The 24591-nt window shown below is 39.9% G+C and overlaps 1 protein-coding gene across 1 annotated transcript in view; it reads right to left on the bottom strand.

Annotated features, from left to right (window-relative positions):
* The window catches only part of tbata (thymus, brain and testes associated), a 28020-nt gene extending 6529 nt beyond the window's left edge, over nucleotides 1-21491 (bottom strand). The window contains exons 1-4 of the mRNA XM_018095971.2: nucleotides 21394-21491; nucleotides 4617-4864; nucleotides 2104-2271; nucleotides 410-495 (exon numbers count right to left, since the gene is read on the bottom strand). Coding sequence (XP_017951460.2) covers nucleotides 410-495; nucleotides 2104-2271; nucleotides 4617-4836 — 474 coding nt within the window. The 5' untranslated portion in view covers nucleotides 4837-4864; nucleotides 21394-21491. The remainder of the gene's footprint in view (nucleotides 1-409; nucleotides 496-2103; nucleotides 2272-4616; nucleotides 4865-21393) is intronic.
* Nucleotides 21492-24591: the final 3100 nt, after the last annotated feature.

Genomic DNA, 24591 nt, shown 5'->3' with positions numbered 1-24591 from the left:
AAGAAATCTGTATATTCTCAACTGTCTTAAAAATCTCTGAAAAAAAAACCTAGAACATAAACTTGTCTGAATACTGAAAATGCAGTTCACATGCCATCTGCATCTTGGCAGGTTTTGGGTGGTGGAATCTTTTATTAGCATAATTAATCTCAAATAACCAAGTTTAAAAACTTGATTGAAATAAAGTTGAGATGGCATTTGTTTTTGCTGTGTTTGTTTTGAATAGCTGTAAAGATCACGGGAAAAAAACACTACCTTGCAGAAAAATTTTGAATTGAGGCAAAATTGTTACCACAACTGTAATGTTGAGACACTGTAACCTAGTTATCAAAATATTAGCAAGACATCAAACTGTATACTGGCCAAAATTAAATTGTAATTTTAAAATTCAGTACATTGAAGAAATTACCTCTTTCTTCACTGGTGGTTTGTCAGAAGTGCAGACTTTAGCAGCTAGCTCTCTCAGCTCCTCGCGCCATGCTTCAGAGACAGAACCTGCAGCACAGAGGAAACAGTACTAACAACATAATGGTATGGATCATGTAATGGTGGCCTAACACCTATACCATTCATGGCTGTGGCTAATGTTTTGTTCAGGAATGCACAAATTTGCATATATTTTAGCTGTTAGTACTTGTGTTTGCATTTGTGAATTAGACTGGGGGTGGGGCTGGTGAAATAGGGAGGAGTCAGGGTGGGGAAGGTGTGGCCAAGATCAGGGCCCCCATCAGAAACCCCATACAAGTTATTTTTATGAGACTCCCATGAACATAAGTGCACAATGCCAAAATTTTGCCCACACCCCCTGTGTGGGCATTATAAACAGCTGTTGTCCCCTATAATAAGCAGTTCATAGAAAGAGTTTTAGTAAAAAGCATGAATAACTTTTTAATACAATTTTAACGCCACCGCTGACTTCCATGATCAGCAGTTGTGCATGCACATTTTGAATCCTTCAGCTGGCTAGCAGGTACATTGCAATATGGGAAAAGATGAGAAAACAAAGGAACACAGAAGCAGATGTTCCATTATAAGGCATAGGTCACTACACTAAAGAAGCATCTGTGAGTCACTGAACAGTAAAAAAAAAATGTGGCTGAATTTAAAAATGCTACCTTTTTTTATTAAAACCCTGAAATCCCATGTTCCCCTCCCTTTCTTCCTTTGTCCTTATCCCTCCTCTTGCTGTTATTTTACATATGGATATCATTATGCAATTTTGGTATCATTATGTTACACTAATCAAGCATGGGGAGAACATATTTGAGAGGTGCTATAGAAACTGTATTTTAACTTCCAGCTACTATTTCAAGAACAAACATTAGGGCACCAGAAATACACAGATCAAGTAGGATTCTCATTGGAGGATTATTTGGAATTTTAATGTAGCTGCTGGCTCTGTAGAGCTAGTACGAAGCATTATTTAGAAATATGTAAGAATACAGCACTAATGTTGCTGTAGCTCAGCAAACAGCATGCCTTAACTTTTTTAATATGTTAAATTATGCTGGGATCTGTAGTCTAGCAACAATTGAGTAAAGTGTGGCTGAGCAAACAGTGTTTCCTCTACTTCCTGATACGCACATATTTGCAGATGATAAACCTTATGTTACTTGTGCTAAAAAAACTGGCAGTTTATCAGTGTATATCTAGAAGATAATTCTTTCACAACAGTATTTTGTATAAGAGCATATCATTTGATTAAATCTAAAAGAAAATAGTGAATTTTCCTAATATGTAAATAAGTAACAAAATATTTTTTAAATTAACTATAATAGGATTATGACAAGTCTAAGAAGGTGTACAGTTTATAAACATATTTCATGTTCATATAAAATCTACTTTATTAAGTAATTTCAGTCCAGACTGTGAAAAACAGAAAAACTGTCAGGGGCTAAAAATCTTCTTACCATCCAATTCTCCCTGTTGTGGCAATACAATTATAAATTGAGCACCTAGAAGGAGTGAAGCTTTCTAGAAAATAGGTGAAATTTGAGGCTGGATTAGGGGTCTGGTTGGTGGTTGTGCAGTTGAGGTCTATGGTGTCCTATATTTTCTAATTAAAAACACTTTGAGGTAGGCAATGTAAAGGCAAATACCTACCAGCTCCAAGGTATGGGTGCTTGTTCCCATGAGGATCCCCAATAGGCATGCTACAGGTCACTCCAAAGATATTGGTGAGTAACTGACTTTTAACCATGGGATGAGGAAACAGTGGAGATGTGATAGACCATTCATCATTGACAATGCACACAGGGTTTCCATTAAGGCCTATGAATAGAAAATAGTTTATGCAAACAAGCACATTATTTAACACAGATAATAGTATTTCACATCGAAAATTAAACCAGTTACAACATTTGCAAAGTACTTTAACAGGCAGTGGATTTGTCTTTAAAGGGGTTGTTCCCATTCAGTGCCCAAATATTATTAAACCACCAACAATGCTCTCCGCATATCAAACAATTAATTTTCCATAAAAAAAAAAAGGCCACTGTAAAAGCTTCATTTTATACATTAAAAACAGTTAAATCTGTACTTCTGTCTCTCTGAACGATGGGAGTGGCCTATTTTGAACCTGACACACTGACAACTAACTATATGCTTACATCTTTATGTCCAGGCTTTGCCCTTACTTTTTTCCTATTGATTGACAATGCAATGATTCAACAACACTGTTATGTAATTTTGTTAATTGCATTATGTCCCATTATTTTTATTATGTCACAGTATATTTTCATGTAATTCTTTTCTAAAGGATGTTGTTAAAATAAATTTATGTTGATTTATAGAATCAGAATGTATAGAATATGTATACCACTAGAGGGAGTTAGAGAGCAAAAAGTCAAGCTTTAGACTATCATAGCTATGTGTAATACAATACTAGTGCAATTGAAAAGCACTTCCTGAAGACATCGGGTCTGCTATATCAGGTGGCAGAACAGAATCACTACATTCTACTCTATTCTATTTCTAGACCTAAGTAGTCCAGAGAACTTGCATTTTAAAATCTACTAAATTAAACAATACAAGGTATCACTTAATCTAAATTTTCTGGTTTTGTTCTAATGCAGGGTATTATGCTTGTAGACTAATGATGTACAGGCATAATTCTACTACAGAAGTATGTAGGGACCCATAGGGTTAAGTTCCCTATGGTGTTATCCCCTACCTTTATGTTATCTGTGTTGTAATAGGGCAGAGCCCTCTACACTCAGATTACAGTATTAGGCTACCCTCTATAGGTTTAGCCAGGTTGACCACTCCCCTTGTGCAGACTATATAGTGTCTGGCACAAGGGAGTGTCTTCCTCTTTGGCTGATGGTGTCTAAAGGCTCCTGTCACTGAGCCTGAGGCATTGGCCCCAGTAAAGAGAACTGCTGATTTGTAAGTCGGGGACAGGGCCCCGTGAATGAGATAAAGCCAGCACAGTCAGTCATATGTAATAGCACCCTCTAGGAGTGGTGAGCATAGATAGCTTATTTAGTAAGGGCAGCACTAGCCCCATCAAAGGAGACTGTAAGGGTTTAGTCTAACCCAGGCTTTGTATGCCTTGCTGTAGGGACCACAGTTAAGACGCAGGATTCAGGCAGTTCCTTACCCTGAACCATAGTTGGCTGGAGGGGATCCGTTCCAGTAAAGGGCATCCATTCCTGGCATACAGCTAATACTCTGCAAATCCTCCAAGTGGGCTATACTGTTACCTTGAGTGTCACTTCTGCTGTGTTCTCTGTGACCAAGTTCTATACTGCTGTGACTGTGAGTATATACCCTGATGCACTATTCTATATGTGCCTTGTCCAAATAAAGTATCATTCAGTTAACTGCAAGAGCTCCTGGCGTCCTATCACTTATTATATTGCACAACACCAGTGTGAGTTGTAGTTCAACTACATCATCTAGCCCTGACATAGCTCCCATATAGCGGAGGCCCATTCCTGGGAAAGGGGGTTGCTGTAACACGTGCTCTAAGTGTCCAACTAGCCTGGTATAATACCCCTATTAAGACAAACAAGTGTTACAAGTATGCTTGTAGACTAATGATGTACAGGCCAGCTGATAATTGGGCCAGCATATTGGGTCACCTTCTATGGCATCAACTAGGGACCCGGGTCAGATTCGGTTCATGCAATTTTTTACCAACCTTAGGCCAGGTCAGGCCCATGTAAGGGTGGGTGTGGGTAAAAAAAAATCCAACTCATACATCACTACTACAGCCATGCTGTTTAGATGTTTGGAGCTATAAGAAATATATTCTTTAGGCTCAGATGAAAATAGAACAGGAGGACAGTCTCACTGGAGGACCCTCTAGTATTTGGTAGGCTTCTTGCATCTCTGATGTTGCTAATGTTGCTGGACTAAAACTCCCAGAATACTTCAACAATGAAGCAAGTTGGGAGCTGTACTTTTGACAGTTCCTTTGTAATTTACTTGAATTAAATAAAAAAAAAAATGTATGCACAACAGCTGGAATCTGTGTAAGGGATGCTTTAAAATTTTAAAAGGAAACTGAATACTGTTTAAATCCTATTTTAAATAAGCTTACAAGAGACAGTACAGCCCTGTGGTTTATGTACAGGTGGCCTATTCTAGGTCTTTGATGTTTTAAGACTCACCTTGAATGTGGGTTACACGATGTGGGTGTGGGTTGTGTCTAGAAAAGAAGGAGTGCTGGCTGAAGTTTCCAAATCTAGAGTTGCTTTTGGTTGGAGGCCTCATTGCTTCAGAACTAAAGCGGAGAGGGGTATTCTGGGCAAGGTTTTCCAGTTTGGTAGCCAGAGCTGCCACTTCATTGTTTTTCATGTTAGAGGAGGTCAGATTCTTCATCTGCTCCATCTTGTCTTTTGAAGCTATATGATTGGTCCTACAAGTAAGAAGACAGCAAGTTGTACTCGGAAGCACCCCACATACAGACAATGGATGTACAATTATTTCTAAAACATCTGAAATGGCCAATCACTGCAGTTCACAGGTTTTGCAAATTTTGCAAATGATCTTTTTAGATACAGTACTTACTGTGTTTCAAATGCATATTGATTGTCTCGTTTGCCTTTTTAGGGCTCTGGCATACGGGGAGATTAGTCGCCGGCGACAAATCTCCCTGTTCACGGGCGACTCATCTCCCCGAAATGCCATCCCACCGGCGAATATGTAAATCGCCGGTGGGATGGCATACACAGCAGCGCGATTTCAGTGAAATCGTGGGAGTTTCCTCTCGAGGCAAATTCCGCGATTTCACTGAAATCGCGCTGCCGCGTATGCCATCCCACCGGCGATTTACATTTTCGCTGGTGGGATGCCATTTCGGGGAGATTTGTCGCGGGCGACTAATCTCCCCGTGTGCCAGAGCCCTTAGTTTTCAGTAAAAGAAAAGTGAATTCCTCAAATGTTTACTGTTTTATTTGATCAAGGTGTCAATACACATGGACATATCATAATGATTTGGCCAGCCAATCACTTTGCCAGTTGATATCTGATTAGGACAGATTGTAATACTCATTGACATAGTGTTCAGTTGATAGTGCTATATTGTAAATTTGCAAATACACACACTGTGTTGACATAGCAAAGATACCGTTGTTTGGGCTACTGTGCTGATACTAGAAATAGTTTTCTTTGGGACGAAGACACATGAGGCAATTTGTTTTTTTTAAAAAATCAGTTGTGGCGTCTTCACCCTTAGGATGGACAGAGAGACACAGCTATGCTAAAACAAGGGTGATGATTGGGTGCCACAGGATCTACCCCATGGAAGTAAAAATGGCTAAATGGTAACATATTGTGTTGTAAAATGTCCCCTAGCATCATTACAAGCTTTCACTCTATTGTAATACTCTGTATTGATGTAGTTGTTGCACCGAATCCAAGATTCAGTTCGGAATTTGTCCAGGATTCAGCTTTTTTCAGCTGGGTTTGGATCTGGCTGAATCCACGGTCCTGGCCGAACCGAATCTTAATTACACACAAGTGTAAAATTTTTTGCCATGTGTTTTGCACCTAGCGACATTTAACCCCTCAAAATCCTAATTAGCATATGCTAATTAGGATTCAGATTAGGTTGGTATTAGGGTTGCGAAGATTTCCCTTGGGTGACAAATCTCCCACTGTGCCATTGCCCTAGGGGGATCATTTGGGGTACCCGTAGTAACTATACTATAGTACCCGAAAATAACTATACTATACTGACTATACTATACTGACTTCTCTTGTATATGTGCAAAAATGCAGAAGGGAACACCATCATGCCATTTAAAGAGCCAGTTTTACACATGGGGATTCACATAGGGAGAAATTCAATGGTATTCTCAGGCACTGTGTTGCCTGCAGTGTGCAAGATATCTGAAGGTTGACAAACATCCCATCTTTCATTTCCCTTAGGGCTACAGGGTTGCTACCTTTTAAAATTGCTTTTACTGGTCAGAGGTGGTGAAGATAGAAGGTTGGTCATGGGGGCATGGCAAAAGGGTGGGTGACTTCAAAAGGGGCAGAGCTATGATTAGTTTTTAGGGAGAGTCAGGGCCGGAACTAGGGGTAGGCAGAAGAGGCAGCCTCTCCTGCCTATCCCTAGTCTGCGATCCGCACATCGCCCTGCTGCGCTCTCAAACTATGCCTGTGCGCCAAACAAAACGGGGGCGCGCGATTCTCAAACTGCGCATGCGCGCCAAACAAAACGGGGGGGCGCGATTCTCAAACTACGCATGGGCGCCAAACCAAAAAGGGGGCGGCGTGCTTGCGCGATGCAGGTGCAGGGCCCCTGGGGAGAGTGGTAATGGAAACATAGGATTTGGGTGGGTTGAGGGGCTAGGGGCTAAATTTAATGAAATTAGAAGTTAATACATTGCCGCTAAATTTGTAATACTGGCCCCAGGCTTGGCAGGTGTTTTACCAGCTAGGCTGGTACAATGCTGCCCGGGGGCAACCCTACATGGGGGGGGTGGTATGTGGAGATTAACTACTGCTACTGCCTATCACGCTTATTATAATATGAAAAGCACTGTGGCTGATGCACACAGGGATGTAACAGGGGGATCCTAGTTTAACTGTTCCATGTAAGTCATGGAAGAAAATAAAATAAAATGATTGATGAAGTACTGTAAGGGCTCATAGATATGGGCAATTTAAACACACGCTTGTGGTGTTAGTTACATAGTTACATAGTTACATAGGGTTGAAAAAAGACCATTGTCCATCAAGTTCAACCCATCCGAGTAAACCCAGCACACAACCTATACTAACCAATCTATACACTCACATACATAAACTATATATATACAACCAGTAATACTAACTGTAGATATTAGTATCACAATAGCCTTGGATATTCTGCTTGTTCAAAAACACATATAAATGCATCACATAATGAGGTTTGGGCCACCTTTTTCATCAGATAACAGTTTAAAACCCAGCATGTAAACCAAAAAACATAAAGTTAAATCATTTGAAAACTGCAAAATGAAAAGTAAAAAAACAACAGCAAACTTAGAATACCATATTAATCATCATACTAAGTCATGAACTGATATTTGAACATCTATTGAATTATTATTATTATATAAGGGAAAAAACATAAAAAGCAAATCTCTTAAATGCATGGACATAGAATAACTAAGGGAACAATCTCAACATAGGGAGGCTTTATTCATTTTTTTTTCTCTCACCACATATTTCAACATATTTATGGAAAAACTTAAATGACTCAATTGAGATAATTTGCAAAACAAAAGAAAATGATGTTGAGAATAATATCCTGAGACAATTTGCAATTGATCTTCATTGTTTTTAATTATTTCAGTTATTGTTCAGCAGCTCTCCAGCTTGCAGCTTCAGCAGCTATTTGGTTGCTAGGATCCAAATTACCTTAGCAAACAGAATGTGATTTAAGTGAAAGACTGATATACGAATAGGAGAGGACCTGAATAGAAAAATAAGTAATATAAATTAAAAATAACATTTAAACTGTAGCTTCACAGAGCAATATTTTTTTGGCTCGGGGGTCAGCGACCCTATTTGAAAGCTGCAAAGAGTTAGAAGAGGCAAATAAATTCAGATAAAGGCAAATGATTCCAAAGCTATAAAAAAAACAATAAGTTATGAAGACTAATTGAAAAATAAATAATGAAGACTAAAGTTGCTTAGAATTGGCCTTTCTATAACATACTAAAAGTTAACCACCCCTTTATGGTGTCTGTTTTAAACAGTCTTATTATACATAATCTGTGGATATTGGCAACAGGATAACAATAAGAGGTGGAAGATTGTTAGTAGCCTGGGGCATTGCTAAGTTTACGCTTGCAAGAAGGGTACTAATTATTAGTCAGACCTTTCAGAAGTGTGTGATCAGTTGGTACAACTGGTGTGTGTACAACACACAGATAAACTGCCTCACCACAGAAACAATCACTTGTTGCACAGCATGTCATTTGACCTTTTCGCTGAAAATTGACAGCAGAGATATAAACTAACCCCATGTCAACAGTGTGGCAGGGTGCCACCAGTGTCGGACTGGCCCACCAGGATACCAGGAAAACTCCCGGTGGGCCCAGGGGTCAGTGGGCCCTCCTGCTCCTAACCATTTGGCCTGCATCATGATCATTCCCTATTTCTGAATGGGAACAAAGAGGATAAATAGGAATAGATGCTAGCATGTAAATAAAAGAGACTTGGAGAATAAAGTGGTTGAGTAAGGAAAGGATTAAAATGGTTGGAAAGTGGGCCCATGGTCTAAGTTTTTCTGGTGGGCCCCTGGGGTCCCAGTCTGACACTGGGTGCCACGTATGAAAGGTACAGAGGCATAGGACTTGGCACAGCAGAATGTTGCTTTTTCATTCTTTCAGTATTTAAGATTACATAAGAAATCTTAAGGATAATGCCACACAGGGCTGTTTTCTAAGCACATGCCAAGAAACAGTTGCACCACTGGCATCCGCTCACTTGTGTGTCTGCCCCCTGAGATACTGCGTTGGCCTGGGTGCAGATACCCAGGAAAGGTTTTAGTGCGAAAATGTATACTTGTGCGTTTTTGTACTGAAATCTGCTTCAGCCAACTCAGTGTTCCTGAGTGCAGGCACACAAGTGAATGAATACCAGTGAAGGGTCTGTTTCTTGGCCTGTGCTAATACAAAACTGAGAAACAGCCCCCTGTGGCATTACCATAAGGCTAATGGCACACAGGGCTGACAATCATTTTTTTTTTTCCTGTGTTTTCACCACCAGCATAGAAAGCCGCATGGATAAAACCCAATAATATTGTGTTACATGCATTTTTTTAAATGCACTTAAGTGTGTTTTTGTCATTTCCAAATGCAACAGCCCTGTGTCATTAGCCTTAAGGTAATGCCAAAAGCAGACTGTTTCTCTGCCTGCGTATAAGCACATTCCAAGAAACAGACCTCCTCTGTCATCTGCTCACTTGTGTCTCTGCATCCAGAGGCACTGTGTCAGTCAGAGCTAGGGGCAGAAGAGGCACATTTCTAGGGCGTAATGATTTGGTCATGTACCTCTTCTGTCACCTAGTCCAGGCCTTTTTCCTTTGTCTTCTTTTACCTTCCGCCCACTACAATGTGCCCACATGTGTGGAGGCAACGTGGCCTGCTACTGGTGTCAGCTGCTCCCATACACTTCTTTTTCTTGGTGCAGATACAAAGTGAATGGTGTTAGCCTGTGAGCACACACAGAGCATATCTCAGCACTAAAACCACAAAAGTATACATTTTGTATGCCAAAATCAACTCTGTGTGTACTCTCACAGGCTGACTGTGTGCCTATTAGTGCACCAAAAAAGTGGATGGGACTACATTGATTTTCTATACCTGATTAGAAAAAGGAGGCAGAGAAGCCAATCATCAGTCCTGTGTGCCATTAGTGAAGTCCACCCCTGCAAAAGTTGTGGAGCCATGGTCTTATTATCTATTAAATTGCCCTGTATGTTAAGACTTAAATCCTAACAATTCTTTGTTGGAAAACTGTAGTTCTGCAAGAGGTGTAGTACATTTGCTGACCCTGCAATCTAGCAGCTGTATTAAACAGAAGCCAGATTCACGACTAAATATGTCAAGTGAGAGCAACAGAACTAATAAATCAAAAGAACCTTAAGTAAAAGGTAATTTATGAACACCAAAGTGCAAAATGCAATATGTTGATGCAACTTGCAGAGCTGTATACCCACAATGCTGCATTTTCCCCAGAATTCCAGTATAATTGCATCTGCGAAGAATGTTGCACTTCCCACCTGGTTAGAGATACACAGCAAAATGCATACAACACAGAGACTACTGCTCGCCTAATGAAAACTTTTAAAAGAGGATTTTGGTAGGGCAAGTCTCTGTTTTTTGGAGAAATTAGTAGTGTTTTATTATGCAGGGTCTCAGTGTTTGAGACTATGGAGACAAATGGAATTTGAATTTTCCTTGGAAACATGATTTTTACTAGAATGACAGAGAAGCAGTACTTTAAAGGGGAAGGAAAGGTTAAAACTAAGTAAACTTTTCCAGAAAGGTCTATGTAAATACAACCATAAACACTCACAGAAAAGCTGCACTATCAAAAGAAACACAGGGTTTTTCTTTTCTTTTGTGTTCTTCGGTATAAGACTTCCTTTTCTCAGAAAAATCCTTCAGGGCATGGCACAAGTCTGCTCAGCTTGATCCTCTCTCCCTCCCTTCTCTGTCCTCCCCCTTCTCTTTCTGTGTAATCTGAGCTTCCAGCAGCCAGAGCTGCAGTACAGAAGTTACTAAAACCAAGCTAAAATGGTTTTCTGAAGTCTCCCAAAGTTTTCTGAGCAGGACAGTTTGGGATACTAATATCCCCCATGTGCCATTGCCCTTAGAATAATATCTGATATCTGCTGCCAATTGCTTCCAGTCATTTGGAAAAGCATCAATTCTGTCATTGTGTTATTGTGTATCTGATCAGCAGAAGACAAATCTACAGATTGTATTATTACTTTATGAATAAAAGATGATACTGTTCAGTTTATTTCCTAACAATTTTTTTTTGCTTTCACAGATATTCAATAATTCATTGTGGCTATCACTTTCATAGCTGCTCTATAGATGTATAGTATTACTTTGGCAACACATACATTAGTATTATCATTTTCCTTACCAAGCAAGAGAGAGGGAAAAATAATATGAAAAGAAGAAAAATGTATGCAAGGAAGGATAGATGTATAAAAAGTATAGGAGACAGGCTGTTATTTTAGTTATATATGTTAATATAGGCTAATTATTAATACATTCTGATGCAAAATACTGTCCATCTCAGGACTTGGAATAGTGGCCACAGTATACTATTGATACCTTTACTTCTGTTTTTAGTTAATGCTTTCTGGTAGGCTGTACTGTATCTCCTGTGTATCCTGTATATGCTTTGAGAAAAGGAAGCTGAGAGACATTCGTAAGGTCCCCATACACGCTGAGATCCGCTCGCTTGGCGAGATTGCCAAGTGAGCGGATCTCACCTGATATCCCCACCTACGGGTTGGCGATATCGGGGAGCGTGTAGTTAAAAAAAATAATAATTCGATCGTTTGGCCCTGGGGCCAAATGATCGAATTATACTGGTGACAAGGGGAAGTCGATTCAGGGACCACATCAACAAGCCGATGCGGTCCCCGATCCAACGGAATTTTCTAACCAGGCCAGAAATCGGACGGCCAGGCCCCTCGTTTCTCCCCCTACACGGGTAGATAAGCTGCCGAATCGGTCCAAGGGACCGATATCGGCAGCTACAATCTACCCGTGTATGGGGACCTTTACTGCTCATTTAAAGTTTTATTTGCACAGGTTTTGAGATAAAGGCTCTTGTCTATTATTAGGACTTTTAGGTAGGCCTTTAAAATGCAGCACCTCTGAGACTGTAAACTACTATGGATTGTATTATGGACTCCTTATACATTAAGAGTTAATTGTGCATACACATTTATATGGCCCTCGAGGTGCTTGTCATGTAGAAAATACAGTATGGTGTTTCTTGCTCTATTTGTTTTAAGGGTTTAGTTCTCCTTTTAATGTTTGCACAAGCTTGTTGTTATATTCACTTTAAATGCTGTGACACACGGGGAGATTAGTCGCACTGCAACAAATCTCCCTTGTCGTGGACAACTAATCTCCCTGAAATTCCGTCCCACCGCCTAGAATGTAAATTGCCAGTGGGATGGCATACATGGCGGTGCAATTTGCGGCGATTTACATTCTAGGCGGTGGGATGGCATTTCGAGGGGAGATTTGTTGCAGGGCAACTAATCTCCCTGTGTGTCACAGCCCAAAGAGTCTTAATAGGCTGTATAAATAAGCCACAAATGAGCAATATGGGGACTTGCTCAAGCTGGTATTGGCAAACTGAAGGCAGATGAGAGAGAGGGAAACCCGATTGCAGGTTAAAGCAGTTCTCTTACTGCACTTCATAATAACCAGTTCTGCTTTCACACTTTCACAGTTTTCAAGTGTGTGACAAAATACTTGGGGTTATTTATAAACACGGGCAAATTGCACCTGGGCAGTAACCCATAGCAACCAATCAATGGATAGATTTTTCCAGTCAGCTGCAGGTTGACACTGAAATCACTCATCTGATTGGTTGCCACGTGTTACTGGCCAGGTGAAAATTTGCCCAATGTTTATAAATGACCCTCAGTAGTAATTTTTCCCAAAGTCTCTGGCAGTAGCACAACAAGTTGGCACCAGGCCCCCACAAAAAGGGCCTGGCACACACAGCACCTCCCACCTGCACTACGTGTTCCCCCCCACCTGGTGGCTATTAATGTTGCGTACAAATATTTAAATGAATGGCTGGGAGGGGGATTACTAGGCTATAGAGGAAGCAGACCCTGTGGTCCAGGCCCCCAGCAGGGTTTGCTTTCTCCTTAGTTACACCACTGGTCTCTGAGGGTATTATTCACCCACACCAAAGAAGGTGTGTAATACATGCATTTGCTACACTGGATTGCAGCTCTCCAGCAAGTCACCTTCTGTCTCCGCAGTCAGTGGACAGACTTTCACAGCAGCTGCTTCCCCATTGGTTGCCTCTTCCACAGGCACCTCGCTAGCCCCTTGGCACTATGTCAAGCTCCAGTTACCTCTCACACAAACAGCCAGACCTGTGTCTCCCTTCCCAACGCACAAGAGACTAGAGAGCAAATAGGTGTGGGAGGACACCTGCCCTTTTCCATGCACTGGCAGCTCTAACCTCAGCTGCCACTCAATTACTTGGCTGAAAGGTAAGATTAACCATATCTCAACCAGACACGTCTTTGCAGCCCATACATTGTACAATTTTTGTACAATTCTAGGCTGCCCTTCTACTGCAGCTAGTTTTTTTTTGTCCCTTTACCGTGGGGGAATTGTGGGAAGAGATATCTACAGGCATTTGCCTTGAAGTGCAATGGTTTACAAATAGCACACCATAAATATTTTTTTTCAATTGCTTTTTTCTAGTTTAAAGTTCCGATTTGCACCTTCTCGTGTTTCCCAGGAGAAGCTCATTATAAAGGGAGGGGGTGAAAACCCTCTATTAAACTTTTATACATTAATTGATACAGCCAGCATTGGACTGGGGTGTCCATGGCCCACTGGGACTGCCCCCCACATATCTTATACTGTACTCCACTGTGGCCATGATTGAGGGGAGGCCAGAGGGAAGTGCCAGTAATTTCCAGAGTGGGGCCCACCAGATTTTTTTCTGGTTTTCCACCAGCCCAGTCCGACCGTGGATACAGCTGTAGGAGCACACAGAGCCGGATTTGTAGACCGGGCACCCTAAGGCCGCCCCGATTCTGCGCCCCCTAACACCCCTGCGCCCCCCCCATGCGATTGCGTATGTGCGAACACAACCCAGGCCCCCCCCAACCTCACGATGCACACAGTTAAACCTCGCGATGCACACAGTTAAACCGTGCATGCGCCTGGTTAAACTCCCATACGGAGCAAAAAAACAACGTATGGGAGCAAAATTTCAAAGTTTCACTGCGGCGGGGCGGCATGTCGCCCCTAAGATTGTGCTGCCCTAGGCCCGGGCCTTTGCAGCTTTGCCACAAATCCGGGCCTGGGAGCACACGCTGTGAATGCTCTTTGACCTTAAGGTTCATGGCCCACAGGGAAATTGGTTGTTATTCTCGGCTACCATGGGTGACTAATCTCCCCGAAATGCCTTTCCACCAGCATTAAAGTGAATCGCCGGTGGAAAGGCATATGCGTTGCTTTGTTCTCGGAAGTCGCACAAAGTTGCCTACAGAAGGAAACTTTGCGCAACTTTGAAAAAACTAAGGAACACATATGCCTTTCCAACAGCGATTTACTTTGTTGCCAGTAAAAAGGCATTTCGGGAAGACTAGTCTGTGACAGAAAAACTGTTACAATTGATACTTTAGATGTTGCTATTGCTAGGATAATGCTGATAAATGTACTACCAAATGCAGCACATTATAATCATTTACTGTAGAGGCAATCTGGTTTGTTAAACTGCTCCTGGGAAACACAAGGAGAAATGTCAACTCACTGGATTAGATCTAGAAGGCTGTAATAGAAAGACAGACAGATATAGATAGATAGACAGATAGAACTGCAGGAGCCATTCCAGGAGACATACAGTAGGAGAGCAATTAGAGCCACAAACAGAAGCACATTAAGCATTTTATATTCAGCAAAATGTCTCTAATCCTTTTGTGAGCAGACCAACCATTATGGTAAGTGAGATCCAGGGAGCATAGCTGCCTATTAATCAATGCCATACTAACACAGTACGTGCTTAATGTTTTATTTGCTTTCCTTAAGAACAATGAACAATGATGAAATTGTGCACAGTAAAGATTTAATCCTGTGGTAAGACATACTGTATAGAAAATACAAACAAAGAGGGAATTAAGGTGGCCATACACGCACCGATATTATCGTACGAAACCTCGTTTCGTACGATAATCGGTGCGTGTATGGCATGTCGGCGAGTCGACCGATATCGCAGGAAGCTGCCGATATCGGACGACTCGCCGATCGGACAAGTTTGAAAATTTTGATCGGGCGCCATAGAAGGCGCCTGACCAAAATTCTCCCTTCAGAGCTGAATCGGCAGAAGGAGGTAGAAATCCTATTGTTTCTACCTCCTTACCTGCCGATTCAGCCCTGAATGGTGTGTGGCGGATCTTACGATGTTTCGTGCGACCGATGGTCGTACGAAACATCGTCGGATCGCCACGTGTATGGCCACCTTTAGTCTGTTCTGTTGTTTCTCCATACAATGAAACGTATACTACTATTTACTATCTTAAGCACATTTGATACATAAATTAAACAATTTTACAGCAAATTTCCAAGTTTCAAATTTCTCAGTCTTGTTATTACAGGTGTAATAAATAAAACAGTTGGGCTTCCATATATCCTCAGTGCATCTGATAGACATTCTTTAAAGAGAAGGAATGAGTCAACATATATTTAAAGGCATTTCCATTTTTCTAATTTTTTTTCTAATTTTATTCTAAAAAAAATGTATACGTTTTACAGCACGTAGGGTTGCCACTGTGGTTTGCGTCAATATGCACAGCGCAGATGCCCCAAAGAATCAGGCACACTTGTCATTCTTACAGCAAAGGTCAGAAATGCCATTTACAGAACTTTTCAGGAAATTATTTAGTGCAAGCGCAATTGTGTAAATGTTGACACATCAGATGCTATTGCATTAGGTGCAATTCCCCCAGGCATACAAAACTGGTGGTATTCTGGGAGGAAAAGGCTGCATCGGGGGTAAAAAAACATGGTAGTAAGTAAATGAACCATATAAACCAGTGATCCCCAACCAGTGGCTTGTAAGCATCATGTTGCTCTCCAACCCCTTGGATGTTGCTCCCAGTGGCCTCAAAGCAGATGCTTATTTCTAGATTGCTGGCATAGAAGCATATTTTGGTTTCATAAAAAACAGGTGTACTGACAAACTGAACCTTCTGTAGGTTGCCAGTCCACATAGAGGCTACCAAATAGCCAATCATAGCTCTTATTTGGCACCCCCAGGAACATTTTTCATGTTTGTGTTGCTCCCCAACTCTCTTTAAATTTGAATGTGGCGCAAAATACCGATCATTGCGAAAAAAAACGCATTTGAACGCTTTTCGAACGTTCGTGGATTAGTAAATGTGCCCCTAGATCTACTGCCTGGTTTGGAGGTGGCAGTATCTTCAGAATTCCCCTGCATCAATAGTGCAGTAGCACTAGATTAAAAAAGGCAGCAGTGCCGAACACAACTATACAAGTGCAAGGATCGCATGTTGACAATGAATAGGATTTATCATGCACCTGACTGCGAGACCTGCAGCGAGATTACCTTTATATGTTTCTGCACTATTTTAACTACCCAGTCAACTAAAAGTAAAGTGACTGCAAAGTGTAAACACAGAAGCGTCAACAGTTTAGTTGCCAATTCATAGTGCCCACTTCTATTGTGGCTGAATAGAAGCAAACCCATCAGTAATGCTCTAACATCTGGTGAAAAATAATTTCCAGTTGAAAAAAGTATAGTATCAATGGAAGGACAAAAATCAAGACCTTTGGTTTCATAATTACATTAGATTGGATATATATTTGTGTTGGTACAAAATAAGACACTTTAGTTTGTCATGCTCACCAGAGGAGGGTGAAATTTTGGGGTGGCTAACAATAGCAGGCATTCTATTACGTTCTATTGGACTTCTTTATAGGGAGTCTCAGTCTTCCTAAAATTTTATTTCTTTATTTATTCACATATTGTTCTTTGGCAGGCCAGTGTCCCTGTGTGCATGCAGTAGCAGGTGAGTACTGGTACAATTGCAGACACTATTCATCTGGGCAAACTGTGCACCCATAAGGGGTAATTTTTGAAGCCAAATCAAGAGTGCGACACATGGGGGCACATTTACTAAATCAGTTTTTTCCTGCATTTAAAACACAATATGGTATAAATTTGTAGTAACCACGATCATTTCTAAAATGTCTTGAAAATGCTTTGATCGTTCGTACGAAAATTTTGCAATTGCATTCCGAAAGTCACATTATTTTCATGCCAAAAAGTTTGTTATGTCAAGAAAACCTTTCTGGCTTTGATGCCTTCTATGTCTGGCTTTGGAAGCCTTCCATAGGACAGATCAAACCTGGTGAAAAGATAGTCCCGATGAAAGTGTAACCAAAGTGTTAACGAATTCCACAATTTTTTGTGGAAAACCATGAAAAACGCGTGGAATTTTAACAACATTTTCGCATACTCTCTGAAATGTTCTATAATTTAGAAAAAATACAAATCTATCTCAAAACTGTTTAGTAAATGGGCATACCTTGTTGAATGGCTTTTAAGCAAGAGAGGAAACACAGGGTTGTTTAACATATTTCTAACTACAAGTCGATCCAGAGACTGGTCCCCCTCTGAGGCAAATAGGAAAGGCTTAAGAAGGGTTTTTTTTACTTCCTTCTGAATTAACTAGCACTTAGACAAGTTTTACATAGACATAAAAGGTTAAACCTGATGGACATGTCTTTATTCAACCGAGCTTACTGTGTTACCTCTGAATTACATGATTACAGCCTTTTTTTAAACTTTTCAGCCTTGTAAATGAGCCCTTGAGTTATGCCCTTTATTACAGATTTGTCTGGACACCAGGTCAGTCTAAAAATTGCATAAAAGGAGCTTTATATTGCTAAGAAAATGATCAGTACCTTTACAGTAGCCAACAATATCCCTCACAGCATTAAGAAAGTTGTTTGAAATAGACAATTCAAGTGTAAGTTAAACATATGTTTTTGGCTACAACCGTAACTGTGGTTGGAGGCTTGCCTATATCCAGAAATAGAGTGCTTATGTAAATTTGCCTGGCCACACCCAGGTTGCAAAAGGTAAACAGATTTTAAAATGTTAGGTGTACCAAAAGCATAAAAATGTTTATTTAGTCAGTGTTATTAAAGGCCAAATGCACCCTAAACATGTAATAACCATTTGCATTTAATTATTTTTTGTATAAATATCAAAAAATAGTCCCGCATATGGTCTCCTGCAGAGACTGCATTATCTATCTGTAATTATGTTTAATAATTTGTTTGAGAGTTGTCTTTTATTATTGTGCTAATCAAATGAATGGTCACCCATAGTCTCAAATAAAATTCTTCCTCCACTAGGCATATTTTCCTGGGTGGAGTCATATGTTAGATTATGACTGCAGCACCTTTGGCACTGAAGTGCAGTTTATAACAGAGTGATTATTTTGTTAATCTAAAATATGTCACTTCACACAACTTTATTTATCATATATTCTTCAGACCTAGCCATCTGGCATATAATTACAACAGTGGCACTAAAGTGAATGCATGGATATTGTTGAATGTTAGTATAATACACTATGAATTTTCAAGAATAAATAGCAAAAGGGGCTTTCCACTGGAACACTGGAGAAAGACACCTGGAAAGTACCATGTGCAGCCATCTATTGGGCTCTCCTCACCAAAGTGTATATAAAATACAGCCCCACCAAGTATATAGTACAGGCATGGGATCCTTTATCCAGACACCTGTTAGACTGTAAAGTTATGGGACCTGTCATCAAAAATGATTGGGACCATGGGTTTTCCAGATAAGGAATCTTTTTGTAATTTGGATCTTATTTCCTCCAATAAGGGTTAATTATTTCTTAGTTGGGATCACGCACAAGGTAGTGTGTTATTATTACAGAGAAAAAGGAAATCATTTTTAAAAATGTGAATTATTTGATTAAAATAGAGTCTATGGGAGATGGACTTCTTAACTTTCTGGGTAACGAGTATCCGGATAATGGATCCTCTACCTGTATTATCAATTATGGGATGACTGTCCCATAGAGTACATTTTAAGCAAACAATTCTAATTTTTAAAAATTATTTCCATTTTCGCTGTAATAATAAATAGTATCTTACACTTGATAGTAACTAAGCTGCATGAATGTGTATTGGAAACAAAATAAGCCTACTGGGTTTATTTAATGTTTAAGAGATTATAAGCAGGCGTAATGTAATGTGATCCAAATTATAGACATATCCTTTATACAGAAAACCCCAGATCTCTAGTATACAGGATAATAGATCATATACTTGTAAATATACATACCAGGATCCTAAATGAGCCCCACAGAGATGCAAGATAATGAATAATTCAACAGTCCGGCTATTAGTCAGTCTTGTATTTATGGTCATGTTTAACATCCTATTTATAATAAATTCAATAACCTCTAATTTTATACAAATTATTTTAATTATACCCATTTTATCTGTTTCTAGGGGTAGGTGTCTGAAGCTGTTGTTAAACGTAACATCTTTCTTTAAAATGTAAATTAGCTAAACAAGGCCAGTTTCCATAGAACCAACCTTGTTTACTGTAATAGCCTTTGGGACAATATTCTGTGCAGGCCTGGGCATTCCTGAGTTTTAGTGAAAGCAGCAGGGGATTTCACATGCCTTTAGAACAATGCAAAATGTATTTAACCAGAAAATGTACTCTTCGTTTTGCAAGCTGCTACTAATATAAGCTTCTGCATGTTCGTAATTTTTGTATACAAAAGTCTGCAAAAGAACAATATGAATAATTTTTGTGTCTTGGTATATATGTTTGTGTGTGTACACGCATGTAACTATTATACTAAAATATATAGAACTAGCTAGCTTTTCAGAACCGAATGCCCCATACATTAAACATGAGTGTTGTAATCACACTGGCTCAGCCTTAAGTTTTGGTCTTTACTCCTTATAGGGGGAAGGCAGCGGCAGTGGCACGTGATGGGGTAGGTAAGAAAGCAGCTGGAGAGGGGGGATTTACAATAACTATAGAGGAAGCAGACCCCACTTATTTGCAGAGGGGCAGGGGGGACAGGGTGGCCTAATTCCTCTATAGTTTTTGTAAATTCCCCCTCCCCAGCTGAGTGAGTGGGTGAGAATGTTTTAATAAAATCCCGATCCTCTGATTAAAGATTTAAAAAAAAGAAAGCTGAAGCAATGGCTTTCAAAAGCTTGAAACAATAATAAGCTTTATTGAGACCATTTCCTTTAAAATTTAAAAAAATACTTGGTTTAAAATGTAAAAAATACATATTTCATACTTAAAATATTGCTAAACAATTTGTTGGGGTGTTAGAGCTCAGCACTGCCACTGAACTCTAATCCCTTATACAGCAGAATGATGTTTGACTGCATGCAGTTTGCTTTGCTCAGTGCTTAGTTCATTAAACTGATTTGAAACATTTCTGAATTGTTTAGTAAATGGAATCACATTCAAACTGCTGGCAATCTTGGGAAAGCAAAATATAATTTTACATATATTATATCCACATTGTGCAAATTTTAGTAAAGTTGATGAAATAATTTTCTGTGTGTTTCCAAAATGAAGCAGAAGCTGCTAACTTATTGCTGAGCAAATGCAGTCAAATACAAGTCGAGTACAAGGCGTCTTAGCCAAAGTGCTCGGGACCTGGGGTTTACCAGATAAGGGATTTGGATAACCTTACTTTCTAAATATTAAATAAACTCAATAAGATTGTTTTGCTTTGAATTAGGATTAATTAATTTTATTTTAGTTGGTACAAGTACAAGGTACTAATTTATCATTAATGAAAATTAATGAAAATTTTGAAATCAATTTTAAAAATATGGATTAAACTGGAGTCTATGGGAATTGTGATTCAATTTAAATATCCTCCTTTATACTGTTTATAAATAACTTTGACTTATACTTAAATCAAAATAATATGCCATATGAATTCCCATGGGATCCTATGGGAGAATAGCGATGTTGATATTTTTGTTATTTCCCATGGTGTCCAATTTAAATGAACAGTTGACTGATTGTCTTTCTCATTGTATAGATAAAAAGCCAAGCCTTATCTTTACTGATGGTAAAAAAAAAAACAACAGTCCTGGTGTTCCAAATTACAGAAAGACCCCTTATACAGGAAACTCCAGGTCCAAAGCATTCCAAATAACAGATCCCAGTACTTTGAGCCTATTTCATCTTGGAGATAGAACTGGGTGATACTTCTGGGTTGCTATGGAGAGAGCTTTAACATAATCTGTTTAGAACAGAAGGACCCAAATTAAGTTAATGAATCAGCTACATGACTCTAAAAATGAATTTTAATTTCTGTTTTCAAATGCAGGATGAAACATCACATTATTTAAGGGGATCATGGGGACCCATTCAGGAATCCCTGTTTTAGACCATCTCATATCCTTTCTGTAAGTAAGAAAGTATTGGGAATTAATGTAATGCTACAATGATACAGGCAAAATGCAAAGTTTCAAAATCTTTAATCCTCCCTTGAGATTTTTATGCAGACTAGGTATAAATGCAGTGTCAGTCTCCTGTAATAATGGAAACCTATAAAGTGTTTAGTAAGACATTTCCATTGCTACAAGAGGGTTAGTTTACCTTGCACTCAGCTCAGAAGACCATGTGGATGCTTCCCTGCGATCCTGAAGTCTGACAGAACCTGTACAGTTAGCTTTGTTAGACTGTGTTTGCAGTCATGCTTCGTCTTATTGGAACAATGTTGCTAGGTTACCATTTTCTTGACAACTTTAGAACAATTTCCCCCAGTGCCAAATGGGGAAGTGTGCTTTGTCCTGGCAGCTTTTCTGTCCCCTTCCCTCTATTAAACAAGTTTTCCCGATTCTTTTGAATTTCTTGCCTCTTTAATTCTCTCTTGGTTACAGAGCAGTGGTTATACACAGAGTCTGAGCCAAGCTCCAAATGTGATTTGTATCTTTCTGAATAGCTGAATCTATCATACAATGTATATTAGATCAAGCATGTTATGGTTATATCTATACTACATATCTCAGATAATTATAAAGGTTACTTTAAATTGATCTTAGCACACACTGTATATATTAGGTGGTATATTTTTATTTTTATAAATTCCAGTCAAATTGTGTAATCTCTGTGTGTCCCATTCAGTCAGCAGCCTGACGTTCATCTGTGTCTATAGTGAAACTTTGGCACTGTACCACTTGGAACATACTTATGCTTCCTTTAAGCTAACCATACATGCCCACATTTGGTCTAGCAGTTTGGACAACTTTGACCATACTCCCCAGACATATGTGCAGATAAGGCCAGTCACAGAGCCTTTTAGGTCTATAATTCTGCCATCCACTTGGACTGAGGCACAGAGTTTCTATGTCTGCTTTTCATCCTCACTTCCTAGTGTTCCAATCATTCAGTTTGCCGAAACAAATGGGACTAATGAAACATAGCTACCATTGGTCATGGGGTGCATTAGACATTAGAAGTTTAGATACATGATAGATACACATATATACATACATACAAGAGACCCTATTTACTTTATAGGCCTGTCCGTACCTCTACAACTTGCCTTGTAAACTGCTTAGTGGTTGCTGTGGTAACTAATTGCACCCAAGCAATTGTTTGAATGACAGGCTGCAAGAAACATAAAAAAGAAGGGGGGGGGGGTACTCTAATTAGTAATAAAAACACAGAGGAACAATACAACACTATCCTCACATTTATGTCTCTTTTTAGTTCTTGGGCTCTACCCTGCCAATATTATTGTACATTTCGGGAAGGATGGGCATTTTATTGCACAGGGCTGCTATACTTCTGACATTGTGCAGAAACCCAGTTTAGGCACTCTAAACAGACCTGACTTGGCCTACAGTGCAATAAATCCTGTGACTGCAGTGGGGTGTGGAGGTGCCCAGTGGGGCTGTCATAATAAAACTTTCAAAAATAAAATCTTTCAATCTATATACAGTGGCTTGCAAAAGTATTTGGCCCCCTTGAACTTTTCCACATTTTGTCACATTACAGCCACAAACATGAATCAATTTTATTGGAATTCCACGTGAAAGACCAATACAAAGTGGTGTACACGTGAGAAGTGGAACGGAAATCATACATGATTCCAAACATTTTTTACAAATAAATAACTGCAAAGTGGGGTGTGCGTAATTATTCAGCCCCCTTTGGTCTGAGTGCAGTCAGTTGCCCATAGATATTGCTTGATGAGTGCTAATAACTAAATAGAGTGCCCCTGTGTGTAATCTAATGTCAGTACAAATACAGCTGCTCTGTGACGGCCTCAGAGGTTGTCTTAGAGAATACTGGGAGCAACAACACCATGAAGTCCAAAGAACACACCAGATAGGTCAGGGATAAAGTTATTGAGAAATTTGAAGCAGGCTTAGGCTACAAAAAGATTTCCAAAGCCTTGAACATCCTACGGAGCACTGTTCAAGCGATCATTCAGAAATGTATGAATGAGTATGGCACAACTGTAAACCTACCAAGATAAGGCCGTCCACCTAAACTCACAGGCCGAACAAGGAGAGCGCTGATCAGAAATGCAGCCAAGAGGCCCATGGTGACTCTGGACGAGCTGCAGAGATCTACAGCCCAGGTGGAGGAATCTGTCCATAGGACAACTATTAGTCGTGCACTGCACAAAGTTGGCCTTTATGGAAGAGTGGCAAGAAGAAAGCCATTGTTAACAGAAAACCATAAGTTTACCACAAGCCATGTGGGGGACACAGCAAACATGTGGAAGAAGGTGCTCTGGTCAGATGAGACCAAAATGGAACTTCTTGGCCAAAATGCAAAACGCTATGTGTGGCGGAAAACTAACACTGCACATCACTCTGAACACACCATCCCCACTGTCACATATGGTGGTGGCAGCATCATGCTCTGGGGGTGCTTCTCTTCAGCAGGGACAGGGAAGCTGGTCAGAGTTGATGGGAAGATGGATGGAGCCAAATACAGGGCAATCTTGGAAGAAAACCTCTTGGAGTCTGCAAAAGCCTTGAGACTGGGGCGGAGGTTCAGCTTCCAGCAGGACAACGACCCTAAACATAAAGCCAGGGCAACAATGGAATGGTTTAAAACAAAACATATCCATGTGTTAGAATGGCCCAGTCAAAGTCCAGATCTAAATCCAATCGAGAATCTGTGGCAAGATCTGAAAACTGCTGTTCACAAACGCTGTCCATCTAATCTGACTGAGCTAGAGCTGTTTTGCAAAGAAGAATGGGCAAGGATTTCAGTCTCTAGATGTGCAAAGCTGGTAGAGACATACCCTAAAAGTCTGGCAGCTGTAATTGCAGCAAAAGGTGGTTCTACAAAGTATTGACTCAGGGGGCTGAATAATTACGCACACCCCACTTTGCAGTTATTTAATTGTAAAAAATGTTTGGAATCATGTATGATTTTCGTTCCACTTCTCACGTGTACACCACTTTGTATTGGTCTTTCATGTGGAATTCTAATCAAATTGATTCATGTTTGTGGCTGTAATGTGACAAAATATGGAAAAGTTCAAGGGGGCCGAATACTTTTGCAAGCCACTGTATATATATATATATATATATATATATATATATATATATCTCTCATCAAGGGATGAGAACATAATTTTGCCCCTTTATAGGTCCCTGGTAAGGCCTCACCTTGAGTATGCAGTGCAGTTTTGGGCTCCAGTCCTTAAGAAGGATATTAATGAGCCGGAGAGAGTGCAGAGACGTGCAACTAAACTGGTAAAGGGGATGGAAGATTTAAACTATGAGGTTAGACTGTCATGGTTGGGGTTGTTTTCTCTGGAAAAGAGGC

The sequence above is a fragment of the Xenopus tropicalis genome, chromosome 7 (assembly GCF_000004195.4).
Source record: "Xenopus tropicalis strain Nigerian chromosome 7, UCB_Xtro_10.0, whole genome shotgun sequence".
Taxonomy (NCBI): Eukaryota; Metazoa; Chordata; class Amphibia; order Anura; family Pipidae; genus Xenopus; species Xenopus tropicalis.
The sequence above is the reverse complement of the archived record's forward strand: the minus strand, read 5'-3'. Positions and strand labels throughout refer to the sequence as shown.